Source organism: Phyllobates terribilis, unplaced genomic scaffold, assembly GCF_046119375.1.
Source record: "Phyllobates terribilis strain yellow unplaced genomic scaffold, ASM4611937v1 Scaffold_7__3_contigs__length_470593459, whole genome shotgun sequence".
Lineage (NCBI taxonomy): Eukaryota > Metazoa > Chordata > Amphibia > Anura > Dendrobatidae > Phyllobates > Phyllobates terribilis.
The window spans coordinates 242,973,423-243,000,579 of record NW_027362767.1 but is presented as its reverse complement, the minus strand read 5'-3'; the positions used below and the strand labels follow the sequence as shown (position 1 = coordinate 243,000,579).

The 27,157-nt window shown below is 44.8% G+C and overlaps 2 protein-coding genes across 2 annotated transcripts in view; both read right to left on the bottom strand.

The window, feature by feature from the left end:
• Window positions 1-3,161, bottom strand: part of ENG (endoglin) — a 51,029-nt gene extending 47,868 nt beyond the window's left edge. Inside the window, exon 1 of the mRNA XM_073640015.1 lies at window positions 2,706-3,161. Coding sequence (XP_073496116.1) covers window positions 2,706-2,760 — 55 coding nt within the window. The 5' untranslated portion in view covers window positions 2,761-3,161. The remainder of the gene's footprint in view (window positions 1-2,705) is intronic.
• LOC141155477 (uncharacterized) lies at window positions 2,803-26,780 on the bottom strand. The gene is made up of 4 exons (XM_073642344.1): window positions 25,487-26,780; window positions 18,978-19,064; window positions 18,473-18,569; window positions 2,803-2,944 (listed from the first exon to the last, which is right to left on the bottom strand). Exons 1-4 carry the CDS (start codon window positions 26,778-26,780, stop codon window positions 2,803-2,805), a joined length of 1,620 nt encoding a protein of 539 aa, XP_073498445.1.
• Between the last annotated feature and the right edge of the window lie 377 nt (window positions 26,781-27,157).

Sequence of the window (27,157 nt, the reverse complement as noted above, 5' to 3'; positions counted from 1 at the left end):
AGATGTCTGGCGGAAGCTTACTCCCCTCTTTAACTGAGCTTACATGTGCATGGGGGGATCTAACAAAATAACTGTTGGATAAATAAGCATTAGACCAATATTTATTGAAGGATAATAGACTGCTTAAATTAAAGGAGAGGGGTTGTCCTATCTTGGAATCTTGGACATTTATGGCATATCCAAAGGATGAGCCATAAATAAATGTTCCCATGTTTGGATCTGAATGGATGGATCCATGGAGAGAGAGGTGGTCGCGTTCACTTCTATGGGAGTTCTAAAAATGGTAGTAGTTAGAAGGTATCGAGGAAACCTGCATAGTTTAGAAGGCACTGGGGGAACCTGCATCGTTTAGAAGGTACTGGGGGAACCTGCATAGTTTAGATGACACTGGAGGAACCAGCATAGTTTAGATGGCACTGGGGGAACCTGATAAGTTAGGAGGTACTTTCAGAACCTGCAAAGTTAGGAATCACTGGGGGAAATATGCCATGGGTGCTAAACAAGGCTCTCTGCATTGGCCGGGATATTTACATACAGAGTTAGGGAATGAACTGATTTTTTGATTCTGACTAGCCCTCTGCTTTCAGAGGTTTCATTTTTGGTATATGCAGGCCCCGATTCATCAAACAGTTTTATCCAGAATTTTTTAGTAAAAGTGTTTAAAATTTTGCAACGTTTTTATCCCAACTCATAACTGAGCAAAAATGTTGAGATAATTTTTACATCAGCTCTGACAGCTTTTTGATAAGTGGGTGAAGCTTAATGGGAAGGGGTGGTGCTAAGCACGGCCGACTAATTCTTTATAATTTACACCACAAACTTTTTGCAGAAATTATGACAGAGATGTGTAACACTCCCTTTTCTTATGTGCGTGCACGGCGGCAGAAAGATGCCCCAAATTCATTGAGAGACGCACGACTCTTAATATATCTGGGTCATTTTACTCCAGGATCATGTATGGCATACAAAACACCAGTCATGATGGATTGGGGCCATGGATTAGCTTTCAGATAGCTGAACACAGGATAAAATCTGACTTGTTGAAAAGCGGCCCCCGAGTTCTGGTCTTGGTAACACTGGTAGGACGGAAGGAAGTCTGGAATAGGCACTACTTGCTATTTATAGGAGTTGCTAAAGAAAAACTGGAAAAAAAATCTCATACGGTATAATGTTATACAATGTTTTCATGTCAACAGGAAATAGGAGCCCTTTCTAGACAAGCTGTTTATTATTTGTGGTCACATCCTGTGGTTCTGTAGCCCTTGGCTGCAAAATGTAACAGTGAAATCTACACCATGGAGAATACACATGACCACTTCTGCGTATAATGCCGGCACCACTTACAGAACAGGATCACACTGAATATTGTGGTTGGATTATTATACAGGGATACCAGCATCAAGACCCGCTTAAAATCAGGAGTGACATCAATGTGAGACGTAGTTGACTTTGCAGAGTGAATATGGTGGGTTTTCTCATATAGAAGATTACGCTGGATCAAGTGGAATAATCTACAATAATTTAGGGCAGTGGTCTCCAAAACTACCACTCCCAGCATGTCCTGACAGCCATCGGTTGGAGCGGTGGTTTCGCATAAACTGGACAGTCACAAGTTACAGACCACTGCTCTAGGATCCCCCCAACCTAATGACATACAAATTACACATACAAATTATCTCGCCTACTTTGCAATAGATTTGACTATATGATATCTTCAAATACTAGTAAATGTAAGATGAAGTTGAAGTCACAAACTTCAGAAATGTCAGTGAACTTTCGTTTCCTCATTGTAAATATTTTGTTCCTGTTTTGCTTTTAACCGTCTATAAAAAATTCCTCCCAAACTAACAAGCATCTGTTTGCGTGCATAGCATGGTCCTCCTGGGTATGTCTTCTACGTGATGGTAACCATGCTTTCCAAAATTCTGGGACCGTTTAACTCAAGATTATAAAACATATTACTCACAAGATGTTGTGAGCTACAATTCCCAAGGGAGTTGAGACAACTACAAATTGAATCCATATTATGAGATATGAGCTCTACTGGGGGTCTTCAGTGGAGATCCAAAAATTAACCATTTCAGTGCATCATTCCCACCAGTTAAACGAAAAGCCAGCCTCCAATGCTCAAAAGGTCATTTTTTTCTAGTTGCAATGTTATGTTGGAAGTATTAGTACCAGCACAAGAAGTTCCAAAACACCTGAACAACAATCACTTCCATTTCATTGACTCAAGTCCACCCGAATTTTTAACTATAATATTCCCACCAAGAGGAACCCAACCATTATAGAAGACACATAAAGTTGAGTTGACTTTGGCTCAGCAACCGTATAAATATGCCATAGTATTAAGGTTCGTGGCTGCATATGAGTGAGTCTAGACTAGAGTGTAGCTGAAAATTAGGTTTTTAACCCTACCGAGTGGAGTCGGCAAAGTGAGTGCATTCTGTAATATTCACATGTAAAGCGCCATGGAATAAATGGCGCTATAATAATAAATAAAAATAATAAGTCACCTCTAGGGGTATAACTTTGGAGCACCTTGGATGTCAGTGTAGGCGCTAACAGCCTCTTTGCTTTGGCCAAGATATTTAGATATAGGGTTAGGGCAGTGACCTGAACCTTCCCCATGTGAAGGAAAGCTTAGGTATGGCTCTGGTCACTAGTATCCATAATAATAGGCATCACTTTTGTTATGGACTTACTTGAATGTCCCATTCGGAGACCAAGAACAAGAAGAATCATCTGAAGAACCTTCATCTTTCTAAGACGTCTCCTTTTCTGCTTCGTGGAAGTCCTTTCTTAGCCTGTGTCTAGGAGCGCCGGCTCAGACAAAGCTCCGATCAAGCGCCAAAGTGAGATCACAGCAGGACGGGCTGACACGGAGCTGGGATCAGTCAGACGGTGACAGAAATCCAGATTTCGTCCCTCCTGAGAAGACCGACTGTTTATAAGCAGAAGAAGAGAGACATAAAGACTCAGAGAGGGGAAGTTTATGAAGTCAGAGGAGATGTAGGAGATGAGGAGTGGACAACCGTCCAGATTGCTCTGTACTGCTCTGACAATCAGCACTATCTGATGAGCTCTGTCCAGGAAACAAGCAGGGACTGGGGAGGTCTTATGCAGCTGGATATCACCGAGGAGGAAATGCCTTTTACACAAGTAAAGAAATTCTCCAAGGAGCCCGAATACCAGAAAAACAGACCCCCCTCCTCCTAACACTCGTCCAGAAGGGCGTGGTGTACGTTACTTAAGGCTGGGCCCCCCATTGAGGATGGACTTGATGTTTTTGTCACTGCTTTTGAAGTGTCGTTCAGTTATTCATATGGACTGACATGACAATGGGACTTTTACAATAGGCCCAGATGTATCAAAGGATAGGTAACAGAAAAAATGCTATGAAAGTCACAATATGAACACGTATAGTCTGGTCACAAATAGGCGGTCTGGAATGCGGATGATGTTATCATCATCTGATTAATGTTATATTTGCCTGGAATTCGGCTCGGTGGGTAGCGGGTTGCCTTCCTTCTGATCCAATGAGTACAAATGCTACTCCAGACAATTACTAACAAACCAGTTATACAGTTGTGTATTGCTTACAAAATACTTAGATATAAAAATAATTCCGACATATTGGAATATTTTGTGCATTTTCCCAGTCCTTCCATTTGCTTGTATGGAGTCTAAGATTGAAGAAAAGTCTTACAATGTTAGGATGTGTTGTGAGCATGTGAAGCAGGAAGCTCTGCTGCTGTGACCTGGAGACAGGGCCGGCTCCAGGTGTTTGTGGGCCCCGGGCGAAAGAGTCTCAGTGGTCCCCTTTAACACATACCATGATTCATGATGCACCGATACAGAAGAGAAATATAGGGATAGTACAATGTCAAAGATTTCACTAACTTCTTACATTACATAAGTGATATATATTGTAAATTCTACAATAGCTCAGAAACCGAGGAATCCTCGCAGCACACAGTGCATGACCTGGGGGGATTCAAAAGTCTGCAGTCACACAGAGTGATTGAAGACTTTTCATTTTAGACATGACAGTATAGTACTCCATACAGTATTATGGGCACCACATAGTCTTCTATACAGTAATATGGGCACCACATAGTGCTCCATACAGTATTATGGGCATCACATAGTGCTCCATACAGTATAATGGCCCCACATAGTCCTCCATACCGTGTAATGGCCCCACATAGTGCTCTATACAGAATAATGGGCCCCACATAGTCCTCCATACAGTATAATGGCCCCACATAGTGCTCCATACAGTATAATGGCCTCACATAGTGCTCCATACAGTATAATGGCCCCACATAGTCCTCCATACAGAATAATGATCCCCTCATAGTGCTCCATACAGTATAATGAGCCCCACATAGTCCTCCATACAGTATAATGGGCCCCACATAGTCCTCCATACAGTATAATGGGCCCACATAGTCCTCCATACAGTGTAATGGCCCCACATAGTGCTCTATACAGAATAATGGGCCCCACATAGTCCACCATACAGTATAATGGCCCCACATAGTGCTCCATACAGTATAATGGCCTCACATAGTGCTCCATACAGTATAATGGCCTCACATAGTGCTCCATACAGTATAATGGCCTCACATAGTGCTCCATACAGTATAATGGCCCCACATAGTCCTCCATACAGAATAATGGTCCCCTCATAGTCCTCCATACAGTATAATGGGCCCCACATAGTCCTCCATACAGTATAATGGGCCCTATATATTCATCAAAACAGTATAATGCGCTCCATATATTACTCCATACAGTATAATTGGCCCCATATATTACTCCATACAGTATAATGGACCCCATAGATTACTCCATATGGTATAATGGGCCCCATAGATTACTCCATACAGTATAATGGGCCCCATAGATTACTCCATACAGTATAATGGGCCCCATATAATGCTCCGGTCTCCTCAGCATCTTTTGATCCTCTGCACTGCTCAGCACAGAGGGTGCGCTGTGGAGACGTCACAGAGCTCAGACGCAGAGGGGAAATGATGTGAGAGGGAGCGTCAGGACGGCTCCCTCTCTCATCATTGTTTTCAACTGTATCGGCATCCAGGATGCCGAAACAGTTGAAAGTATGATGCAGAGGGAGAGGTACCCTGATGACAGTGCTGGCACCAGGCCCCCCGACTCATGGGCCCCATAGCGCACTGGTGTCTCCGACGGCGAGTGCCTCCCCCCCGTTTGTCCAGAGCTCTGGCACTTGCTCGGGTGTACTGGGTGGTGACGCCAGTCCTGCCTGAAGCTAACCTATACCACATACTGCCATGTTATCTCCAGGTCACAGCAGCAAAATTAATGTTCACTCATATGTATTTTACATATTCATTATATCTACGTGGCTCTATTAGTTATCATGCAGGTTATATGGGTTGAATCCCAGTGCCAAATTTTGACCTAACAGATTCAGGAGCAATGTGCTCATTTTTAAATGTTTCTATTTGTTTTGTCTAGGCTTTTGTGTTTGCTTCACAATAAATATTCATATTGTTAAAATTTAGGAAGAGGAAGTACAACTGATATTTTGTACATGGCTTTTCTATTTTTTTTAGTTATTTTTGAGCTGTCTGTCATCTAAAGTCCTTCTTCCCCTCTGATATGGTTCTCCTAATGCAGACTATATTCCCATGATGCTCCTGGCTTTGCAGAGGAGGAGGAGTCTCATCACACTGCACTTGCACTGCTCTGAGACATCTCTCATTGTAGTCATGAAGAATCTGTGACATAGAGCTGATGACCACTTAGTCACTCTTCAGGGTCTCAATGAATCCTATGTGATTTATATAGCAGAGTCTCAGTGTATCCTATGTGATGTACCATATTTTTCGGACTATAAGACGCACTTTTTTCCTCCAAAATTTTGGAGGAAAGTGGGGGGTGAGTCTTATAGTCCGATATGCATAAAAACTGTGGCTGTGGGTGGTGGGGGTTGTGGGGGAAACGACAGTGGCGGAGTAGCGGTGCACAGGAGGCAGCAGCCGTCTACTGCAGCCTACACTGTGCCTGCTACTAAAGAAAATGAATATTCACTGCTCCTCACGCCCATGGGTGTGGGGAGCAGTGAATATTAATTTTCCTTAATAACCGGCAAGTGCCTGCAGCGCGGCTCCTGGTAAGTATGGCACCCTGTATGTATGGCCCCCCTCATCCCTCATCCCGGTATGTATGGCCCCCTTTATCCCTGTATGTATGGCCCCCTCATCCAGGTATGCTTGGCACCCCCTGATTCCTGTCATGCTGCACAGAAAAAAAATAAACTTTAATACTCACCTCCTCTCTCCTCCAGTGCTGGGTCACGCTCTGTGCCGGAATAGTCACTGCTCCCCACGCACGCAGTCCCAGCATGGGGAACAGTGACTATTCCGGCACACAGCGTGACACAGCGCTGGAGGAGAGAGGAGGTGAGTATAAGTGTTTATTTTTTTTTCTGTGCAGCATGAATGGGGATCAGGGGGTGCCAAGCATACCAGAATGAGGGGGTCATGCATACAAGCATGAGGGGGGCCATACATACAGGGATGAGGCATGAGGGGGGCCATACATACAGGGATGAGGCATGAGGAGGGTCTTACATACAGGGATGAAGGGGGCCATACATACAGGGATGAAGGGGCCATACATACAGGGATGAAGGGGGCCATACATACCAGGATGAGGGGGGCTATACATACAGGGATGAAGGGGGCCATACATACCAGGATGAGGGGGGCCTTACATACAGGGATGAAGAGTGCCATACATACCAGGAAGAGGGATGAAGGTGCCATACATACCAGCATGGGTGTGAGGGAGGCCATACATAACAGGATGAAGAGGGCTATACATACCAGGAAGAGGGATGAGGGGGCCATGCATACCAGGATGGGGATTGGGGTGCCATGCATATCAGGATGGGGATGAGGGCCAAGTATAACAGGAAGGAGGGGGCCATATATACTAGGATGGGGGATATTAACAGAATTAGGGGACATTACCTCTATAACAGTGTCAGCAGAAGACCCCTCCCCCTTAACAGGGCATCATGACCACATTTTCTGCCTACATTTTTTTGGTTCGTCTAGGTGCGTCTTATGGTCCGATGCATATAGTCCAAAAAATATGGCATATAGCAGAGTCTCAGTGTATCCTATGTGATGTATACAGCATAGTCTCAGTGTATCCTATGTGATGTATACAGCAGTCTCAGTGTATCCTATGTGATGTATACAGGGTCATTCCATGTCAAGGGATCCAAATCTGAATATTTTTTACCCGATGTCTTTGGATTTTTTTTTACTTGAAACTCTAGTGAATTACAAAAAAAGTTTTGAATTTTTATCTTCATTAGTTCATTTTTATAGATTTCTAAAGTTTTGAAAGTCTGAATTTTGGGCTTATATGATGTTACATTTTTTATCATATCTCGGGTTAGAAATAAGATAAAGAGATGGGAGAGGCGCCGTTTTGTTTAGAACGATACAGGCTTTAATTTGATATGTCACAAGATTATGTTTGTTGATATTTTCTTTTGTGAGAAGTCAAATTCAAAATTTTTATGCACAATTTTGTAACAACAGTATGTTATAACATTTTCAAAAAAGGCGTATGTGTTACTTGAGTTTTTTATTACATTTGTACAAGGATTCAAGTTTGGCTCTCCTTGGGATCATATTTTAATATGTGATTTTCTAAATATAGTCTCATCCTAATCATATGTTTAATAATAATGTAAAAGAAGAAATATTAAATATTTAAATATACGTGTATCAATTTTTTTTTATTATTACAACACTAGACATGTCCTTTTTCAAGTTTTTAAAGAGTATAGTAGTTAAATCATCAAGCTGTAAAATGAACATGAGTTTTTTATGTGGAAAACATAGACCTTGCACTTTTAGACCACAGGATGAACAGATCTGAATTCAAGATTTTCGAATTGACACTGTTTATATAGAGTGTTTTTTTTAAAGTATGATCCCATTGAGAGCCCAACTTGAATTTTGGTACAGATGTGGCTAGGAGCATAGGAGGCACATGTGAATTTTTTTGCAAATTTAATATCATATTGATTTTTCAGAAATGTGTTTCGAAATTTTGTGTTTGATTCCGCATGGGTAAAATATTAACAAAGATACTCTTGAGACATATATGTTGAAAGCCTGTACTTTTCTGAGTTGAATGGTGTGTTCCCCATTTCTCTATCTTGTTTCTTGCCTTAGTTATGAGGAGAAATGTAAAGGCATGGAACACAGAAATTCACATTTTTTCACAACTTTGAAAATTAATTTAAAAAAACTAAATTTTATAGATTTATTTTTCTTCACATTTTGCATCCTCTAACACAGTATTACCAAAGAACAGATTCTCAAAAGAATTAAAAATATAGAGGTAATATTCATTGGGTCACTTGACATGGAATGACTCTACAGCAGTCTCAGTGTATCATATGTGATGTATACAGCAGAATCTGAGTGTATCCGATGTGATGTATACAGCAGTCTCAGTATATCTTTGTGATGTATACAGCAGTCTCAGTATATTCTATGTGATGTATACAATAGTCTCAGTCAGGGGCGGACATACAGCCGGTGCAGCTGCACCAGGGCCTTGAGGTGCAGGGGGGCCCTTGCAGGGCAACTAATACTGAGGGCAATCTGACCTGCTTCTCGGACCCCCAGACTCCGGGGTGCCCATGGCTAGATTGCCCTCTCATGTGCGGCGGGCAGGGAACGATCCCTCAGCTCCGCTGCTGACAGGAGGAAAATGGCAGTGGAGCTGAGGGCAATGATTGGGGTGGTGGAGGAGAGCAATGATGGAGGTGGTGGAGGAGAGCAATGATGGAGGTGGTGGGGAAGAGAAATGATGGAGGTGGTGAGGATGAGCAATGATGGGGTGGTGGAGGAGAGCAATGATGGAGGTGGTTGTGGAGAGAAATGATGGAGGTAGTGGGGGTGAGCAATAATGGGGGTGGTGGAGGAGAGCAATGATGGTGGTGGTGGAGGAGAGCAATGATGGAGGTGGTAGGGGAGAGAAATTATGGAGACGGTGAGGATGAGCAAAGATGGGGTGGTGGAGGAGAGCATTGATGGAGGTGGTGTGGGAGAGAAATGATGGAGGTGGGGGAGCGGAAACTGAGGTATGTGGGAAAACAAAAATGGGAGGAGAGCAATGATGGGGGTGGTGTGGGGAGAGCAATGATGGGGGTGGTGGGAGAGAGCAATGATGGGGGTGGTGGAGGAGAGCAATGATGGGGGTGGTGGAGGAGAGCAATGATGGAGGTGGGGGAGAGAAATGATGGAGGTGATGGGGATGAGCAATCATGGTGGTGGTGGAGGAGAGCAATGATGGAGGTGGTGGGGGAGAGAAATGATGGAGGTGGTGAGGATGAGCAATGATGGGGTGGTGGAGGAGAGCAATGATTGGGGTGGTGGAGGAGGGTAATGATGGAGGTGGTGGGGGAGAAAAATGATGGAGGTGATGAGGATGAGCAATTATGAAGGAGAGCAATGATGGGGGTGTGTGGGACAGCACTGATGGAGGTGGTGTGGGACAGCAATGATGGAGGTGGTGTAGGAGAACAATGATGAGGGTGGGGGAGAGGACACTGAGGTATGGTGTGGGAGAACAAAGATGGGAGGAGAGCAATGATGGGGATGGTGGGGGGAGAGCAATGATGGGGGTAAGTTGCATAGGACACTTTATAATGAATTGAAAGGTGGGAGAAGACGCTGTCAGGGACTTGCAATGAATTAGGAGGTGGCAGAGGATGCTCAGTGCCTGATAATTTCTTCTCCCACCCCCAAATTCATTATGATGTTATCAAGTACTTATAATGAATAGGGGGGAACTACAACCAGAGAAAAAAGGACCCTTAAAAAATACCTTTTATTAATTACGTTTAAAAAGGACTAAAAAATCCATACACGAACAACAATAATCCTCAAAGAAAATCCTCAAAAGATGGGACATCAAATTTAGATCTCATACCGACGGGAAGGAATACAGATTAATACTGTCCCTATTTTATCCCTAATATCTCTCCCTCCCTGGCAGAGGAGGTTGGCACCCTAATTTGTACTTCGTGGCTCCCCCTCTCCACGTCGGTGTCCCTTATATCCCTACAGAAGCCCTCTTCAAAATATTAAAAAACCACAATGGTGAGAAAAGGGTAGAAAAGTAAGTGAACATATAGTGTTAAATATGACCAGATCTGTTCAATGGGACAGATTCCAGCAACTGGAGACCAGATTAATCCTAGTATTGCTTAAATACAATTAATTCATAGACGATTAGCAGCCAATATCCTGATGCACAGTAGTGATCCACTACACATCTATCTTGGTCAATCCCTCTTGAATAATAAATCTCCAGTGTGGATTCCACACAGATAGGCATCACATAAACAGCATAATATAAGATCCACAATTAGTCATTAGGGCAAACTTAAGCCCCCGTCTCACATAGCGAGATCGCTAGCGAGATCACTGCTGTGTCACGGTTTTGGTGACGCAACAGCGACCTCACCAGCGATGTCGCTATGTGTGACACTTTGCAACGATCAGGCCCCTGCTGTGAGGTCGCTGATCGCTGCAAAGTGTCCTGGACCATTTTTTGGTCGTTGCTCTCCCGCTGGTCAGCACACATCGCTGTGTGTGACCAGCGGGAGCAGCGATCAGGCTGGTAACTATGGTAAACATCGGGTTACTAGGGGCACACGGGCTCCTAGTAACCCGTTGTTTATCATGGTTACGAGCCTGCTAAAGTGAGCGGTAACCTCCCGCTCACTGTAGCAGAGTGGTAACCATGATAAACAACGGGTTACTAGGAGCCCGTGTGCCCCTAGTAACCCGATGTTTACCATAGTTACCAGCCTGCTCCTGCTTCAGCAGGCTGGTAACCAGGAGCAGGACATCGTGGAAATATTCTTTCCACGATGTCGCTGCTCCCCTGATCGTTGGTGAGCCTGCCTGTTTCACAGCTCACCAGCGATCACATAGCGACGCAGCAACGATCCCTGACAGGTCGTATCGTTGTCGGGATCGTTGCAGCGTCGCTAAGTGTGACGGGGCCATTAGTCATTAGTGCAAACTTAGTTATTAGAGCAAAAGATTATCTGTAGAGGGCTATTCAGCACAATAATCTCTAGGTCCACAAGCTACAATTTGAGCAGACAATCTGACAATTCATATAGATAGAGAATGGCACCTAAGACTTAATAGTCCCATATATATAGTCCCAAACATGAAAAGGCACTTATCATTAGTGGATCCTTAGTCCCTCTGACAATTCATACAGATAAAGAATAATAAATAAGACTTAATAGTCCCATATAAATAGTCCCCCCAAAAAATGGCACTTATCATTAGTAGTCCCTTAGTCCCAAGGGGGGACACAGGACAGGGACTAAGGCTATGTTCACACATTCAGGATTTGCAGGAGAAAATTCTGCTGCATGTCCTAATGTGTTGGCAGGAAGAATGTAAAATACATTTTTTGCCACCTTTTTGAATGCTTTTGTTGCGTATTTCCCCCTACTCGTTTGTACGGGCGAAATATGCTGCAAGAATTGACATTATGCAGATTTTAATCTGCTTCAAATCTGCAAGGGAAAAATAAACAACGTGAACATGAGACTTCAGGAATCTCATTCACTTTGCTTGTCACGTGTGCACAGAGCTTTACAGTTTATTGGGGAGCATCACAGAGACCGAATAATTTATATTATTGGATGGCGGAGATTATAGTTAATGGGGGTACAGTGCTGCTTATCACTTTATATTTTCATTGGTACGTGGCTAATAGTATATTAATGGGGGGGTACATATCTGTAGTCAGGGGCGCAGTGTGGGGGAGACACATGTATGTATACAATATATGTGACCTTGTTATTTTCAGGGCTGCGGTGATCATCGTGACAAGACGAGTCGTGGCTGTGAGATGTGGACATGAAGGTCTGACCAGATGGAGAAGACGCAGCAGAAACCGACTCTAATCAAAGACGTCAACGGTAAGTGCCTGGATGTAAATATTATTCTGTATCGGCACTGTGTGACTTGGAGTGATAATGTTATCTGTAAAAACCCTTATTATTATTATTATTATAGCGCCATTTATTCCATGGCGCTTTACATGTGAAAAAGGAGTATACATAGCAAAAACAATTACAATAATCTTGAACACAATGTGACAGCGACTGGTACAGGAGGAGCGAGGACCCTGCCCGCGAGGGCTCACAATCTACAAGGGATGGGTGAGGATACAGTAGGTGAGGGTAGAGCTGGTCGTGCAGCGGTATGGTGGAGCGGTGGTTACTGCAGGTTGTAGGCTTGTCATATACAGTATGTAGGCTTATTATATAGCTTCCTCTGCTGTTATGTACAGTGCTGTCCATTACATAGCGTATTCTAGTTATTTTTGTTATTGACAGCGCCCTTTTTTATTATATAGTTGTTTCTTGTTAGATATAAAATGACTGCTGATGAAGCAGCCGGTCACCAGAAGACTGGTCCATCAGCTCCTCCATTAGAAAAGAAGCTTTCCCATGCTCCATCAGCCGTCATTGCATTATATATGTAACAAGAGAGGATCCTATGTAATAAAGAACAGGGTGCTATATAATCCGATATATCGTCCCTTATATATCGGATTATATAGCGCCCTGTTCTTTATAGCGTGCTGTACATAACAAGAGAGGGCACTGTGTAATAAGTGGCGGCAATATACATAATGAAGGACACTAAAATATGTGTGTGTGTATATATATATATATATATATATATATATATATATATATATATATATATATATATATATATATATATATATATATATATGTGTGTATATGTATATGTATATATATATATATAATGTATATGTGTGGCTATATATATATTTGTAGCCTTGTCGCCATTAAAGGAGGGGCCCCAAGCTGTCAGTGTCCGCCCCTGGTGTCAGTGTATCCTATGTGATGAATACAGCAGTTAAAGTGTATTCTATGTGATTTGTGCAGCAGAGTCTCAGAGTATCCTATGTGATATATACAGCAGTCTCGGTGTATTCTATATGATGTATACACCAGTCTCAGTGTATCTGTTATGTATACAATAGTTAAAGTATATCCTATTTGATGTATACAACAGAGTCTCAGTGTATCCTATGTGATGTATACAGCAGTTAAAGTGTATTATATGTGATGTATACTGCAGAGTCTCAGTATATTCTATGTGATATACAGCAGTCTCAGTGTATTCTATATGATGTATACATCAGTGTATCTGTTATGTATACAATAAAGTGTATCCTATGTGATGCATACAGCAGAGTCTCAGTGTATACTACGTGATGTATACAGCAGTCTCAATGTATCCCATGTGATGTATACAGCAGAGTTTCAGTGTATCCTATGTGATGTATACATCAGTCTCAGTATATCGTTGTGATGTATATAGTCTCAGTATATTCTATGTGATGTATATGGCAGTCTCACCAGGCGCATGCTGCGCTTTTCACACCAATCCCCTTGCTCTCTGGACATAGTGACTACTGCATAAAGACCCGGGATGGGTCGAAACGTGACGTTGCTTGTCATTTTTGTCCTCATACCCAGCACCACGCTGATTTAATTTTTTTGTACCAATAAAATTTCCTGCATGTTAAAAATTTTCAAGTTCTCCATGTGAACGCGGTTGATTTTCATATATACTACTTGGATTACACTGTTCAACCAGCACCCCCTACCACGCTGAGTGCGCACCAAATCTCTCTACGCTCCCATGTCATGTATACAGCAATTTCATTGTATGCTATGTGATGTATACAGCAGTCTCAGTGTATTCTATTTGATGTACACGGCAATCTCAGTGTATCCTATGTGAAGTATACAGCAAAGTACCTGTGTATTCTATGAAATGCATCCAACTGAGTGTCCCCTCTCTCCTGCTTCTAATGGATTTCTCCGTATCAGTTGGTCAAAACAGGTTAAGGAACCTGAAGCTTCATCTTGGTTTTTAACTACCATGTAATTAGTCATTGTATGCACTCACCCACTATATTCCTGTTTTCTCTATGAAGCAGAAATGGCATCTACTGCTGGAGTATCTACAGAGAAACAATGAGGAGAGCAGTCTGTGAGCTGCCCTGCAGGGATCTGATGGGTAATGATGTCCATTCTATAGTTCACAGGACGTGAGAGAGTGACCTCTTTTATGCACAGGAGAACATGTACTGGACCGGTGGTCAAGGGATACAGCTGCTCATAATGAAGAGGGAATGCTGGAATAAAATAATATATAATATTATAATATTACTTGTGCAAAAGAACTTGCTAAAGTACCACTTGAGGTTGAACTTTTTCTTGATGGCATCTAGAAGTAATATGGATAGTGGGATATTTTTTATTATATAGCACTACACAATGGTTCAGATTCTAAATCTCCTAACTGTGAAGAGGATTTCCTGGATATGTGGCACAGAAGATACTGTATATGATGATTTTGTTTATCAAGCAACCTGGTTCCATCAATGTTTAGGTCTGTCTGCTTATCATTTTCCCGGGTAAAGTCTTTGCAAGAATTTCCTGAGCAGATGACAGGGATGCTATGCATTGTGTCAGCATTTATATATTTGGTGGGAGAACAGGTTTTACACAATTGTCTCTGAAAAGTCACCGATAATATAATCTATAATAAAACAGAAAAATGTAGAGTATCTATGAAATCAATGTCCAGGAAAAATACACATAGAGGTCAGAGTTGTGTTTTTCCGATCACAGCTGCAAATTCTTTGCTTCTTTTCACACAGCCATATAGACGAAATGATGACATTTTGGCTGCATGTTATTGCCGATTTTGTATGATTTTAGAAAATCTGCCCTAAGGAGGGAATGTTATAAAATAGAAAAACATTACTTACCCCTTGATTTCCCTGCCTCTCCAGCAATACCACTCTGTTGGTCTATGCCAGTACCAGAAGTCAGGATGTCCGGTTGACCAGTCAGCTGGTCACTCCAGGCTTCTTTTTTGCCATGGATTGCAACAAATAGCATGAGTACATTTATTTGTGCAATGATCCCTGGCACCTGGAGGACCTGCACAGCCAAGGTAACTTGGCTATATCTTTGCTAGTCCTGAAGCTACTGAGCAAAGCTTCTGTGAGGGGGAGAATGCAAACTCTGGGAAAATATATGGGAACCGTGTGAGGTCAGGTTAATATAGAGCGATTTGGTCTGAGATGTAAATCAATTAAGGGCTTCCGTCTGGGGTCTATATTTAGGGTGTTTAGTCTGGGATCTGAATTTATTTGGATTATGGTCTGGGGTGTACATGTAGTAAGGGGACTTCTGGCTGTGCGGTTCTGCTTTTAGTACTGTAATAGTTTAAGAAGACTGGGGTCTGTATTTTTCCTAGGTTTATATTTATTCTGGGGTCTTGTCTAGGGTGTGAAGTAATGTAGGGTCTAGAGTCCTAATATAGGGTCTACAGTCTGTATTTATTTTAGTGTCTGCTCTGGAGTCTTAGATGTCTGATCTGGGGTCTGAATTTATTCAGGGGTTTGGTCTAGGGTCTGAATTTATTCAAGGGTCTGGTCTGGGGTCTAGATCTGAAAGTAATCAATAAACTTGATCATGTTTCAGATTTCATCCCTAGGAAAAGGGAATCTGAGTTTAAACGTATTCGCGGATAAAGGGGGTGCAGATGTAGCCGTCAGCCGATACCAGTCAGTGGTATAACTAGAAGCTTATTGGCCCCGATACAAAACCTTCAACAGGGCCCCAACATGATGTTCTTTAACAGTATTGGTCTTCTCTACTCATGCTAAAGAAACTTTTTTTGCCCCCTTAGGCCTAAGGGCCCATATGCAACTGCATCTCTGGCACCCTGTAGCATAGCTAATTGCAGAGGTGGCGGTTGCCCACCTCTGAAACAGTGTGGGGTGCTCTCATACATTATAGGGACTACTGTGGGGGCCCTTACAAAGTGTGGGGGACATTACACAGCATGGAAGGTAATGTTGGGATCATTATACAGTTTGAAGGTTAATGTGGAGGCCATTATACAGTCTGGGGGCAAATGCGGGGGTCATTATACAGTTTGGGGGCTAATGTGGGGGCCATTATACAGTTTAGTTTGGGGCCTATTGTGGGGCAATCATACAGTGTGGGGGGCTCTCACACATTGTATAGACATCTATGGGGGTCCCCATAAAGTGTGGGGGTCCATTATACACCATGGGACCTAATGTAGGGGTCCTTATACAGTTTGAGGCCTTCTGTGGGGGCAATCATACAGTGTGGGGACTACTGTGAGGCCATTATACAGTGTGGGGGCCATTATATAGTGTGGGTTCTACTGTGGGGGTCATTATATTGTCTTTTGAGGGAGCAGTGAGGATATCACACTATGTATAGTGGAGCTGTGGGGACATCATACTGTGTATAGAGGAGCTGTGGTCCCACCATACTGTATATAGGGGAGCTGTAGGGTCATCACACTGTGTACAGGGGAGCTGTGGTGACATCATACTGTGTATAAGGGAGCTCTGGGGGACATCATACTCTGTATAAGGGAGCTGTGGGCCTTCCATACTGTGTATAGGGGAGTTGTGAGCCCACCATACTGTGTATAGGTGAGCTGTGAGTCCACCATAGTGTGTATAGGGTTTCTGTGGGGACATCATACTGTGTATAGGGGATCTGTGGGCCCACCATACTATGTATAGGGTAGCTGTGGGCCCATCATACTGTGTATAGGGGAGCTGTGGGGGAATTATATTATGTATAGGGAAGCTGTGGGCCCATCATACTGTATACAGTAGAGCTGTGGGGACATCATACTCTGTATTAGGAGCTGTGGGCCCACCACACTGTGTATAGAGGAGCTCAGTGGACATTATTAAATGTTAAGTGTTCACTTAAGAAGCATTATTGTTATAAGGGCACTGAGAGTATTGTGACCATCAAAGGGGGGCTTGCTGTGACACTGGTATTGGCACCCTTTACATTAATTTAGTATGGAAACACATTTTGAATCGCCTGTGGTAGATCACAAAAGAGATTCTTTTGTGATTAATTGTCGGTGCCCATGTGACATGAATTAGTCAATGAATGATGATTTCACTGTTTTAAAAAGCCACTTGGTAGGCCCTGTTCCTTTGCCACAAAGGTGAAGACAAAGGAGCTGTCTTAGGACATCAGAACTGCTATTATTAGCAAACACCAGACTTCCAAAGGGTATAAGGACATCTCCAAAGTCATTGGAATCCCAGTGTCAAATTTTTTGTTATTAAGAAGTTTGCCAAGCACGGAACCGTCAAGAACCTCCCGGGACGTGGAGGAAAGAGGAAAATTGACAAGAGATGTGTTTGAAGGTTGGTGCGAATGGTGGAAAAAACACCACTTCAAACATCTAAAGACCTGAAGACCAACCTGGAAGAGTCTGGGGACGTGGTTTCAACAAGTACCATACGGCGCTCACTAAACCAAGCAGAGCTTTATGGGCGAAGGCCAAAGAAGAAACCATTGCTGAAGAAAAGACATAAAAAGGAACGACTGATCTGTGCCAAAGAGTACCTTGGCAAACCACAATCCTTCTGGGAAAATGTTCTGTAGACAGATGAAACAAAAATAGAGCTTTTTGGCAATGCAAAGCAACAGTTTGTTTACAGACGGCGCAATAAAGCTTTTAAGGAACAGAATACCTTACCAACAGTTAAGCATGGTGGAGGATCCATAATGCTGTGGGTTTGTTTCAAGGCCTCGTCTGGTACTGGAGGCCTTGATTATATCACAGGAATCATGAAATCAGAGAATTATCAAGAGATTTTAGAGCAAAATGTCCTACCCAGTGTAAGAAAACTTGTTTTGAGTCGAAGATCATGGGTCCTCCAGAAAGACAATGACCCAAAACACACATCCAAAAGTACACAGGAATGGTTGAAAACGAAAAAATGGACTGTTTTAAAATGGCCAGCAATGAGTCCTGACCTCAATCCCATTGAAAATCGTTGGGGTGAGCTGAAATCTGCCATTGGGAAAAAGAACCTTGCAAACATTCAAGAGCTCGAACAAACTGCAAAGGAAGAGTGGGAGAAAATTCCAGCTGAGAGGTGTAAGAAGCTTATAGATGGCTACAAGAAACTTTTGGCGGCTGTCATCAATGCCAAAGGATGTATAAACTGAGTATTAATTAGTGTTGCCTTTATTGCTGCACATACTGTTTATTGTTACATGCTACACCCTCCCAATCACGTGGACGCCGATGCAAGCCGCTGGCCTCTGACTGGCCGCACATCCAGATGAAGTATTTGCTGGCGTCGGAGTGCCCCTCACCCGCCAGGCCCGGTCACAGCGGCGACCGCGGTAGTTACGCCCCTGATAACATGGATGATTTATAAAAGGAACTGGTGTATGGGAATATGAATATATGAATAATCAAGGGAATCTGACCTTGGATGGAAACCTAAGTTCACACAAAGAAGCTTCACTTCCCAGGAGGCCATGGTTAAATTCAGAGCCTGGGATTTAGTATCATTTATCTTGGATCCTGAAATTCGAGTAGTAGAATTTTTAATTAAAATCTATTTTACTACATAGGTAAATAAATCCTGGACTCTGCAGAACATACGTGACAGTAAGTAATCCCAGTATATAATGATCATATAGAAATACAGATGCAACAATTTTCTCGTTTGCAGCAGTGCTGTGATTGGTACCACTCATTTTTATGATTTCTTGATTGTAGTGTTATATAGGACTGCAGGTAAAAATGGCTAAAAAATATTACACACTTAGTAAATAAATAAGAAATTTAATGTTGGGGACATCCATAATGGGAAACAAGAATCATCCATGATGGACTTTAAAGGGGCCGCAAGGGTTTTAAAAAATTGTCTGAAGCAAGAAATGAGTAAAAATAATAATATAACCATTACTCACCTATGCAATCCATTACCGATCCAACAATGCTGCTCCAGTGTTTTCTGGCCGGCAGTGATGACATTACGTCCAGTATTCACGGCACTGGCCTCGAGGGTCACTGCTGAAGCCAGAGATTAGTTGCAGTGGTCATGTGAATGATAAACATGATTGCTGCTACAGGACCTGCAAACTCACCGAAGCAGTGTTACAAGACCCGCAGGAGATTAAACAGGTAAATGTTGAATATTTCATTATTTTACCACATTTCCTGCTATCTGACGATTTTATATAAATCCAAGACAACTTATAAACATGCCCAATTGTTTGTATCCTATGGCACCCATGCAAATCTAAAACAAGATTTGATCAAATGCAACACAGACGGTTCCCTATTGTTTGCCCCCCCCCCCCCAGCTTTGACCTTATGGCCTAATACCGTATATTAAAAGAGATTGTCCAGATGAGACAATCCCATAAACAACTTTTAGAAATTTTGCTATGTCATAGAGACATGTCAGAAGTTTTAATTGGTGGGGGTCTTGGAGCTCAGACCCACACTGTCACTAATGGTTAAAGGGGTTGTCCTGACATGATATTGATGTTCTTATCTAAGTGAAAAGGAACTGAGCTGCAGTTCTTGTCAATGGCCAATATACAGTGTACGGAGCTTTGCGGTTTCTGCTTTGTTCATTTTTTTATATCCATCTATAACCAGAGCTGAAAACAGCTGATTGGTGGGAGTCATCTGTAAGAAGGTCTGTCATAAGAAGCGAAAATCCTCAGCGTTGTGCGGCATTTGTCTGCCGTCCAGGCGGTATCCTGTGGAACCAATACAAAGAGGGAGAGTTTCAGGAAGGAAGAGTTTAGATGAAACGCCGGGTCACGTGTCCTTGATGACACAGTTCCCTGACATAAAAGGCCAGAGCACCAAAACGGGAGCAGATTTGGTGCTAAGTAAAGGACGGGCAGGACAGGACGTGTGCCAGGGAAGAATCTGAGGCCAAGGTGACAGGCCGTGATAATGAGCCCGAGGAAGCGGGTTGTGACATCCTGGGAAGCAGAACCTGGGCGGCGCCAGACGAGACCCAGAGTCCAGACCTGTGCCGGTCAAGTCCCAGAGTCCAGGCTATGCCAGTCAAGGCCTTAGAACCAGACCTTTGCCGGTCAAGAGCTGGAGTCCAGACTACACCAGTCAAGAGATGCTTCCCAGCCCTCTCACTACTTCGGGTACCAGAGACGTCCGCTGTTGGTCAAGCACTGGAGATCCGTGAGGAAATTCCGCTCGGGCATGTACGCCTGTGGTGGAGAATGGGAGGCGCGAGTGAGTCGTCGGGCCTTTGCTTCCAGCACTGATGTACAGTACAGGGGATGGTCTGGGCTAGTACAACAGATGGGACAGGAGCCAGATGAAGCGAAGGTGGCCCAGCGAGCCATGATAGACTTTGTCAGGAGGACTTGCAGCCTAGTGGGAAGAACCGGAGACCCCTTCTAGGCCCTGTGTTCGAAGAGGAGGCAGTGCTGTGGCATATATATATATATATGTACAGACCAAAAGTTTTGACACATCTTCTCATTTAAAGATTTTTCTGTATTTTCATGACTATGAAAATTGTACATTCACACTGAAGGCATCAAAACTATGAATTAACACATGTGGAATTATATACTTAACAAAAAAGTGTAAAACAACTGAAAATATGTCTTATATTCTAGGTTCTTCAAAGTAGCCACCTTTTGCTTTGATGACGGCTTTGCACACTCTTGGCATTCTCTTGATGAGCTTCAAGAGGTAATCACCGGAAATGGTCTTCCAACAATCTTGAAGTAGTTCCCAGAGATGCTTAGCACTTGTTGGCCCTTTTGTCTACACTCTGCGGTCCAGCTCACCCCAAACCATCTCGATTGGGTTCAGGTCTGGTGACTGGAGGCCAGGTCATCTGGCGTAGCACCCCATCACTCTCCCTCTTGGTCAAATAGCCCTTACACAGCCTGGAGGTATGTTTGGGGTCATTGTCCTGTTGAAATATAAATGATGGTCCAACTAAACGCAAACCGGATGGAATAGCATGCCGCTGCAAGATGCTGTGGTAGCCATGATGATTCAGTATGCCTTCAATTTTGAATAAATCCCCAACAGTGTCACCAGCAATGCACCCCCACACCATCACACCTTCTCCTCCATGCTTCACAGTGGGAACCAGGCATGTAGAGTCCATCCGTTCACCTTTTCTGCGTCGCACAAAGACACGGTGGTTGGAACCAAAGATCTCAAATTTGGACTCATCAGACCAAAGCACAGATTTCCACTGGTCTAATGTCCATTTCTTGTGTTCTTTAGCCCAAACAAGTCTCTTCTGCTTGTTGCCTGTCCTTAGCAGTGGTTTCCTAGCAGCTATTTTACCATGAAGGCCTGCTGCACAAAGTCTCCTCTTAACAGTTGTTGAAGAGATGTGTCTGCTGCTAGAACTCTGTGTGGCATTGACCTGGTCTCTAATCTGAGCTGCTGTTAACCTGCGATTTCTGAGGCTGGTGACTCGGATAATCTTATCCTCAGAAGCAAAGGTGACTCTTGGTCTTCCTTTCCTGGGGCGGTCCTCATGTGAGCCAGTTTCTTTGTAGCGATTGATGGTTTTTGCAACTGCACTTAGGGACACTTTCAAAGTTTTCCCAATTTTTCGGACTGACTGACCTTCATTTTTTAAAGTAATGATGGCCACTTGTTTTTCTTTACTTAACTGCTTTTTTCTTGCCATAATACAAATTTTAACAGCCTATTCAGTAGGACTATCAGCTGTGTATCCACCAGAGTTTTGTACAACACAACTGATGGTCCCAACCCCATTTATAAGGCAAGAAATCCCACTTATTAAACCTGACAGGGCACACCTGTGAAGTGAAAACCATTTCCGGTGACTACCTTTTGAAGCTCATCAAGAGAATGCCAAGAGTGTGCAAAGCAGTCATCAAAGCAAAAGGTGGCCACTTTGAAGAACCTAGAATATAAGACATATTTTCAGTTATTTCACACTTTTTTGTTAAGTATATAATTCCACATGTGTTAATTCATAGTTTTGATGCCTTCAATGTGAATGTACAATTTTCATAGTCATGAAAATACAGAAAAATCTTTAAATGAGAAGGTGTGTCCAAACTTTTGGTCTGTACTGTATATATATATATAATATTGTCAGGAACGGCATCGGCAGGATCATACAATATCCCACCGCTGCCACCAATTTGTCAGGGAGTCCACCCACACACAGTCAGGAACGGCACCAGGGAGATCACACAATATCTCATCGTGCCGTTACGCTGTCCGTATTTCGTCTGGAGTCGCGAGCACGCGATCCAGACTACTCTCTACGTAGGTATCGGTAAGCGACCAATGAGTGTATGGCACAACACCCTGGGTTCCACAGCCTGGAAACCGTGTTTAACGCCCTCCGGTCACTGTCAGCTTCACGATAGCCCAATTATTAATATTCTCTGCCACCACCGGCCGAGTTTGAAATATAATACAGGCCTGGCCGGACGCCTGCGTTTTGGTAGCGTATATGGCTTCGGGGAAGGGAACGATTACAGAACAAAAGAAACAGAACTATTAAATTTTATATTTAATCCAAAAGGGAGGCAGTGTTTAGGGAAAATATATACACAAGGATGTTACAACGGGGACATTAAAATACATAGGCAGTTACATAAAATAAACAGGGTAAAAAGAAGATAACTTACTCTATACGATCGTGGAGACGATTCAATATAGGTGGAGGAGGGGCTCCCCGGTTAGAATATGCTGTTATTGAACAGGACCCGTTGCTTATAATTCTTATTCCCCCCTGGCAATGAGTGCTCCTGTCTTCTCCATAGATTCTTTTATACCTAAGGGAGATCTGGCCACACGCCCCTTGTGGTGACATCATGTGGGCCGGTCTCCAGCCTGTACATTTTTATTAGAAACGCTAACTTCTGCGATAACTCATCGCCCGTTGATCGCAGAAGCTTGCAGACTATGCCATTTTTTCCCTTATGATTTTATCTTTATTTTGATATCACACTTCGCATAGCTGCAGTCTGCCATTCTGGTGTTTTTGCACTGCAGCTCCCTGATTTTGGTTACAGCCCTGGAAAAGTACCTACACATTCCTGGGCTGATTTGGTCACTACCCATTTGGGTCTCGTTATTGCCTGACGTATGGAACTCATAATATCTCATAATTCATATCGGAGTCATCATGTCTGCAAATTCCCCTTTGAAGCTCGGGAAGCAGCGTCAACAGTTACACGCAAATTAGTGCAAGCCTGCATTTTAATTACCTCCTGCGTCTTTCAGGGACAAGATGCTTACTTCCTAACGAAGTTATAACACTCCTTGGCTGGTCGTATTTGCATAAACTATTTCTCAGGCAAGCGCTAATTGGGGCTTTTGTGCTGAGGAAAATGGGACAGCTAGGTGCTAACAAGTGGTGATAATTTGCATTAGACACTGTATGATTGTCATCTCTGGACAAACACTACAGCAGAGGGCATGGGAGAAGGGCTAATATTCTGTTAATCTCTCCCTGATATTAATATTTTCCTGACATCTCCCCCTCTTTAAGGTGGCGTAAGGGGTGATTTACAGATCGCCCCTTTAAGACTACCTCCTCGGTCTCTCCTTGACGGGACAGCCCGTCTGCGTTGCCATGTTCAATACCCTTCCTGTGGATCCAGCTTTCCGGTCACACTGACCGGTTTGGGATACATCTTCCCCACACCTCTGACAGGCTATGGGTACCTTCCTCCTATACTCCTGACAGACAGGGGAACACACATTCCTCCTACCCTGCCTGGTTATGCGGCCTACCTTTTTACCAGTCATCATCTTTACCTTGGGAGCTGCGCTCTCTAGGGGGAGCTATGACCGGCCATGTCACAGTCCGTCGTGACACTGGTCGTCGGCACGGGACCACTTTCCCTATGATCCCCGTGTTTCTCCCCATCCTTCCACATCACCTTTGAAGCCGTGCTAGTCATGGGGCCGCTACCATTGACCATGTCACCATCTGGTGTAACACTGGTCACCTGCACGGGATGACCCGCTTCCTGGTGTCCGTGCCTGCCCCCCTTGCCCCTAGCACTTATACTGGCTCGCTTTAGGGGATCTGATGCGCCCCCTGGGCCGTGTGTGCACGTGTGTGGGTTACCCGGAGCCGGGTCTCTGGGGGTTGTAGTCTCCGTGGCGGTGACCCGGTCCCGTGGCTCAGGGTGGTCAAACCAGTGGCAGTCTTTTATAGGGTTTTTATGGTTTAATGTCTGACTACGCCACCCGTGGATTGCGGCCAGGGTGTACTGCCGCTGCGAGGCGGGCCGCTGAGGCTGGTGTGGTGTGCGCAGCAAAGGATGGAATAACTCCCCACGGGAAGAGTATAGCCTCAGGGCAGGGAATGTGGATGCAATGATGGTGGTTGTGATGCGGGGCGTCCCAGTACTAGTAGTGCTGTATGCGGTGAGAAAGCACAGAGACAAGGTGTTGCAGTTCAGGTTCTTTACTCACAGTTCTCATCCAGGTCACTTGTGCACAGGTAGGACCGCCCGAGCCGTGCTGCGTCCACCAGGCAGGGGGCTCGGCCAAGCCCCAGATATTTCCGGAGTGTGGCACAGGACTCCCTTCTATCCTTTCGTCAGCCGTACCCCACCAGCGACACTACTCCTGTCCAGCTGCCTCGGATCTTCTCTTGGGAGGCTGGGTGCCCGCTTCCCTGACCCTATGTGGTGTGCCTTCCTAGTAGGTGTGGTAAGGGGTCGCACCAGTAAATGATCGCGACCGCCGGTTCTTGGTTAAGGATTAGTCGCCTCCACCAACTTGGGATCCGGTACCCCGTTCTGCCAACCCGTCACCCGCAATCTCCTGGGTCCTTAGGGTTCCTTCTGCCTTCGTGTCTCTGGGCCTCTCCTAGTGTTCTGTTCCTTCTTACTTTCCTTTCTGTTCCTTTCTGTTTCTGTTCCTTTCTTCTGCTCCGGCCTTCACTCTAGGCCTGCCTTGTGGAGCTGGGCCCAGACCGAGCCACAGCTCCCTGTCAGCCCTCTCTGGCTGAACTTCTCCTTTCTCTGCACACAGAACTAAGATGGTGCCCACCTTATATACCTCCCTCTCTGTGTATGAGCCCAGGTGACTTGCAACCAATGGGCTCCTACCTATGCCCAGAAACCGTCCCCTCCTGCTCCTACATCACTGGGTTTTCCTCCCCCCTCCCCACTCCAGCCAGGGACATGATCTGTCGTGCCTGCATTACTGTACTAATGGGAGCACCGTTGAGCTGTCCCCCGGAAATGGGGTGTGTGTGATGCATGCAGCTAACTGAGTCCCGGTCCACACACCATCCTTACCCGAGAGTGGAATATCACACCTCTGGCAGAGGTGCAATACCCCTGTAGCGGCCGAACCCTTGGGGCGCTACAGATCCTCAGCAGCATCACCCCGCGGGGTGAGGTGGCTGAGTTCCCCTTTATCACAACACACACTTTTATTAGACATCACATTCACATTTTTGACAGTGGCATTACATGACAGATCAGATCTGGGAGGGTTGTGAGGAATGTATCGGGCAACCAACTGTCCCAGATCAGTTCCCAATAACACATTAGTGGGGAGATTCTCCGACACCCCCACTTCCCTTAACCTCCTCCCCGCACCCCAGTCCAGGAAAACTCGGGCCATCGGTATGGGACGGCGGACACCCCCAAACCCGGTGACAGTCAGGGTCTTCCCAGGAATGAGTTCCTCTGGTAACACAAATTCAGGGTGGATCAGGGTACGTTCTGCGCCAGTGTCCTTAAGGCCGACAGTAACTGTGTTTCCCACGGTAACGGGTTGTAAGTTCTCCCGGGCCCGACCAACCACCCCACCCACAAAAAGAATGGCTGCAGTAGGCCCTGGGGCCTCAGGTGTGGGTTTCATCTTCTGCCTCTCCGGGCAGACAAGGCTGATGTGACCAGTTTGGTCACAAGTATAGCACTTACGGGAGTCAAATACAGGCTGGGTGCTGGAAGATGGGGCAGAACCCACTGAGGGCCGGCTGGCTGGAATACTGGGGGTGGTCGTCGGCTTACTCCTTTTCCAGCTGGCGGTGGCTGACTTCCGCACCTCTGGTGTGCGGTTGGCCTCATAGGTATCTGCAATCTGGGCTGCTTTGGCGGCTTCCTTCGGCTCCCGGTCAAGAACAAACTGTCTCACTTCCACTGGGCAAAGATGAAAAAACTGGTCCTTCACCATCAGATCCTTCAGGTCCTCGAAGGTGGTGACTGACAGTCCTCGGATCCACTGCTCAAAGTTGGTTCTGAGCCCGTCTACCACATCGCTGTAGGTGTCATGTGGTCCACGTTGGAAGGCTCTGAACTTTTTCCGGTAAACCTCCGGAGTCAGCTGGAGCTTTTTTATCAGGGCCTGCTTGACGGCTTCATAGTCTCCATCTTGTTCTCGAGGGAGGGAAGCGAACACCTCCAAGGCTTTTCCTCGGAGCCCTGGAGTTAAATATCTTGCCCACTGTTCTGTGGGCAGCTGATATTGCCTGCAGGCCGTTTCAAAGCCTCGCAGGAATGTGTCCAAGTCCCCATCCTTTTCCATCACAGGGAAGTGCTCAGGACGGGGTTTAAAGCAGCTGGCACTGTTGGACTCACGGGTCTGCGTAGAGGGTGACTCCTTCTGAATCCGGGCTATCTCCAGCTGGTTTTGTCGGTCAGCTTGTCGCTCAGCAGCCTCTCGGTCGACTTGGGCCCGTTGCTCTGCTCGCTCCTGGAATTTCAGGATCAGCTGCAGTCGTCCATCACGATCATCTGCGGCAAGCTGCTCCAAGGACATCTGCAGGTGGGGGTCCACACTACCTTGGTTGCGGGTATGGCTGGCAATCACAGGTGGGACCCCTGCAGCAGCGCCATCCGGGCCTTAGCTGGCCGCCCCATCATCAGGGCTCTGCTGTCGGACTGGTTCTGCATCACCGTGCAACAGTTCAGCAATCATTTGGGTCTTGTTTTTGCCCGTGGGGTCAATCTGCCTCAGCTCACAGAGGGCAGTGATAGTTGTCTTCGTCTGCTGGTGATACCAGTTCTCTCCACGTGTAGCCATTATTGCCAAATAAAAGATAGGATAGAAAAAAAAGAGAAGGGGGGGGATGCAACTACTACACATATAGTAATGTCCCAGATAAAAAAAAATATTGAAACACGTGAGTCTGATTT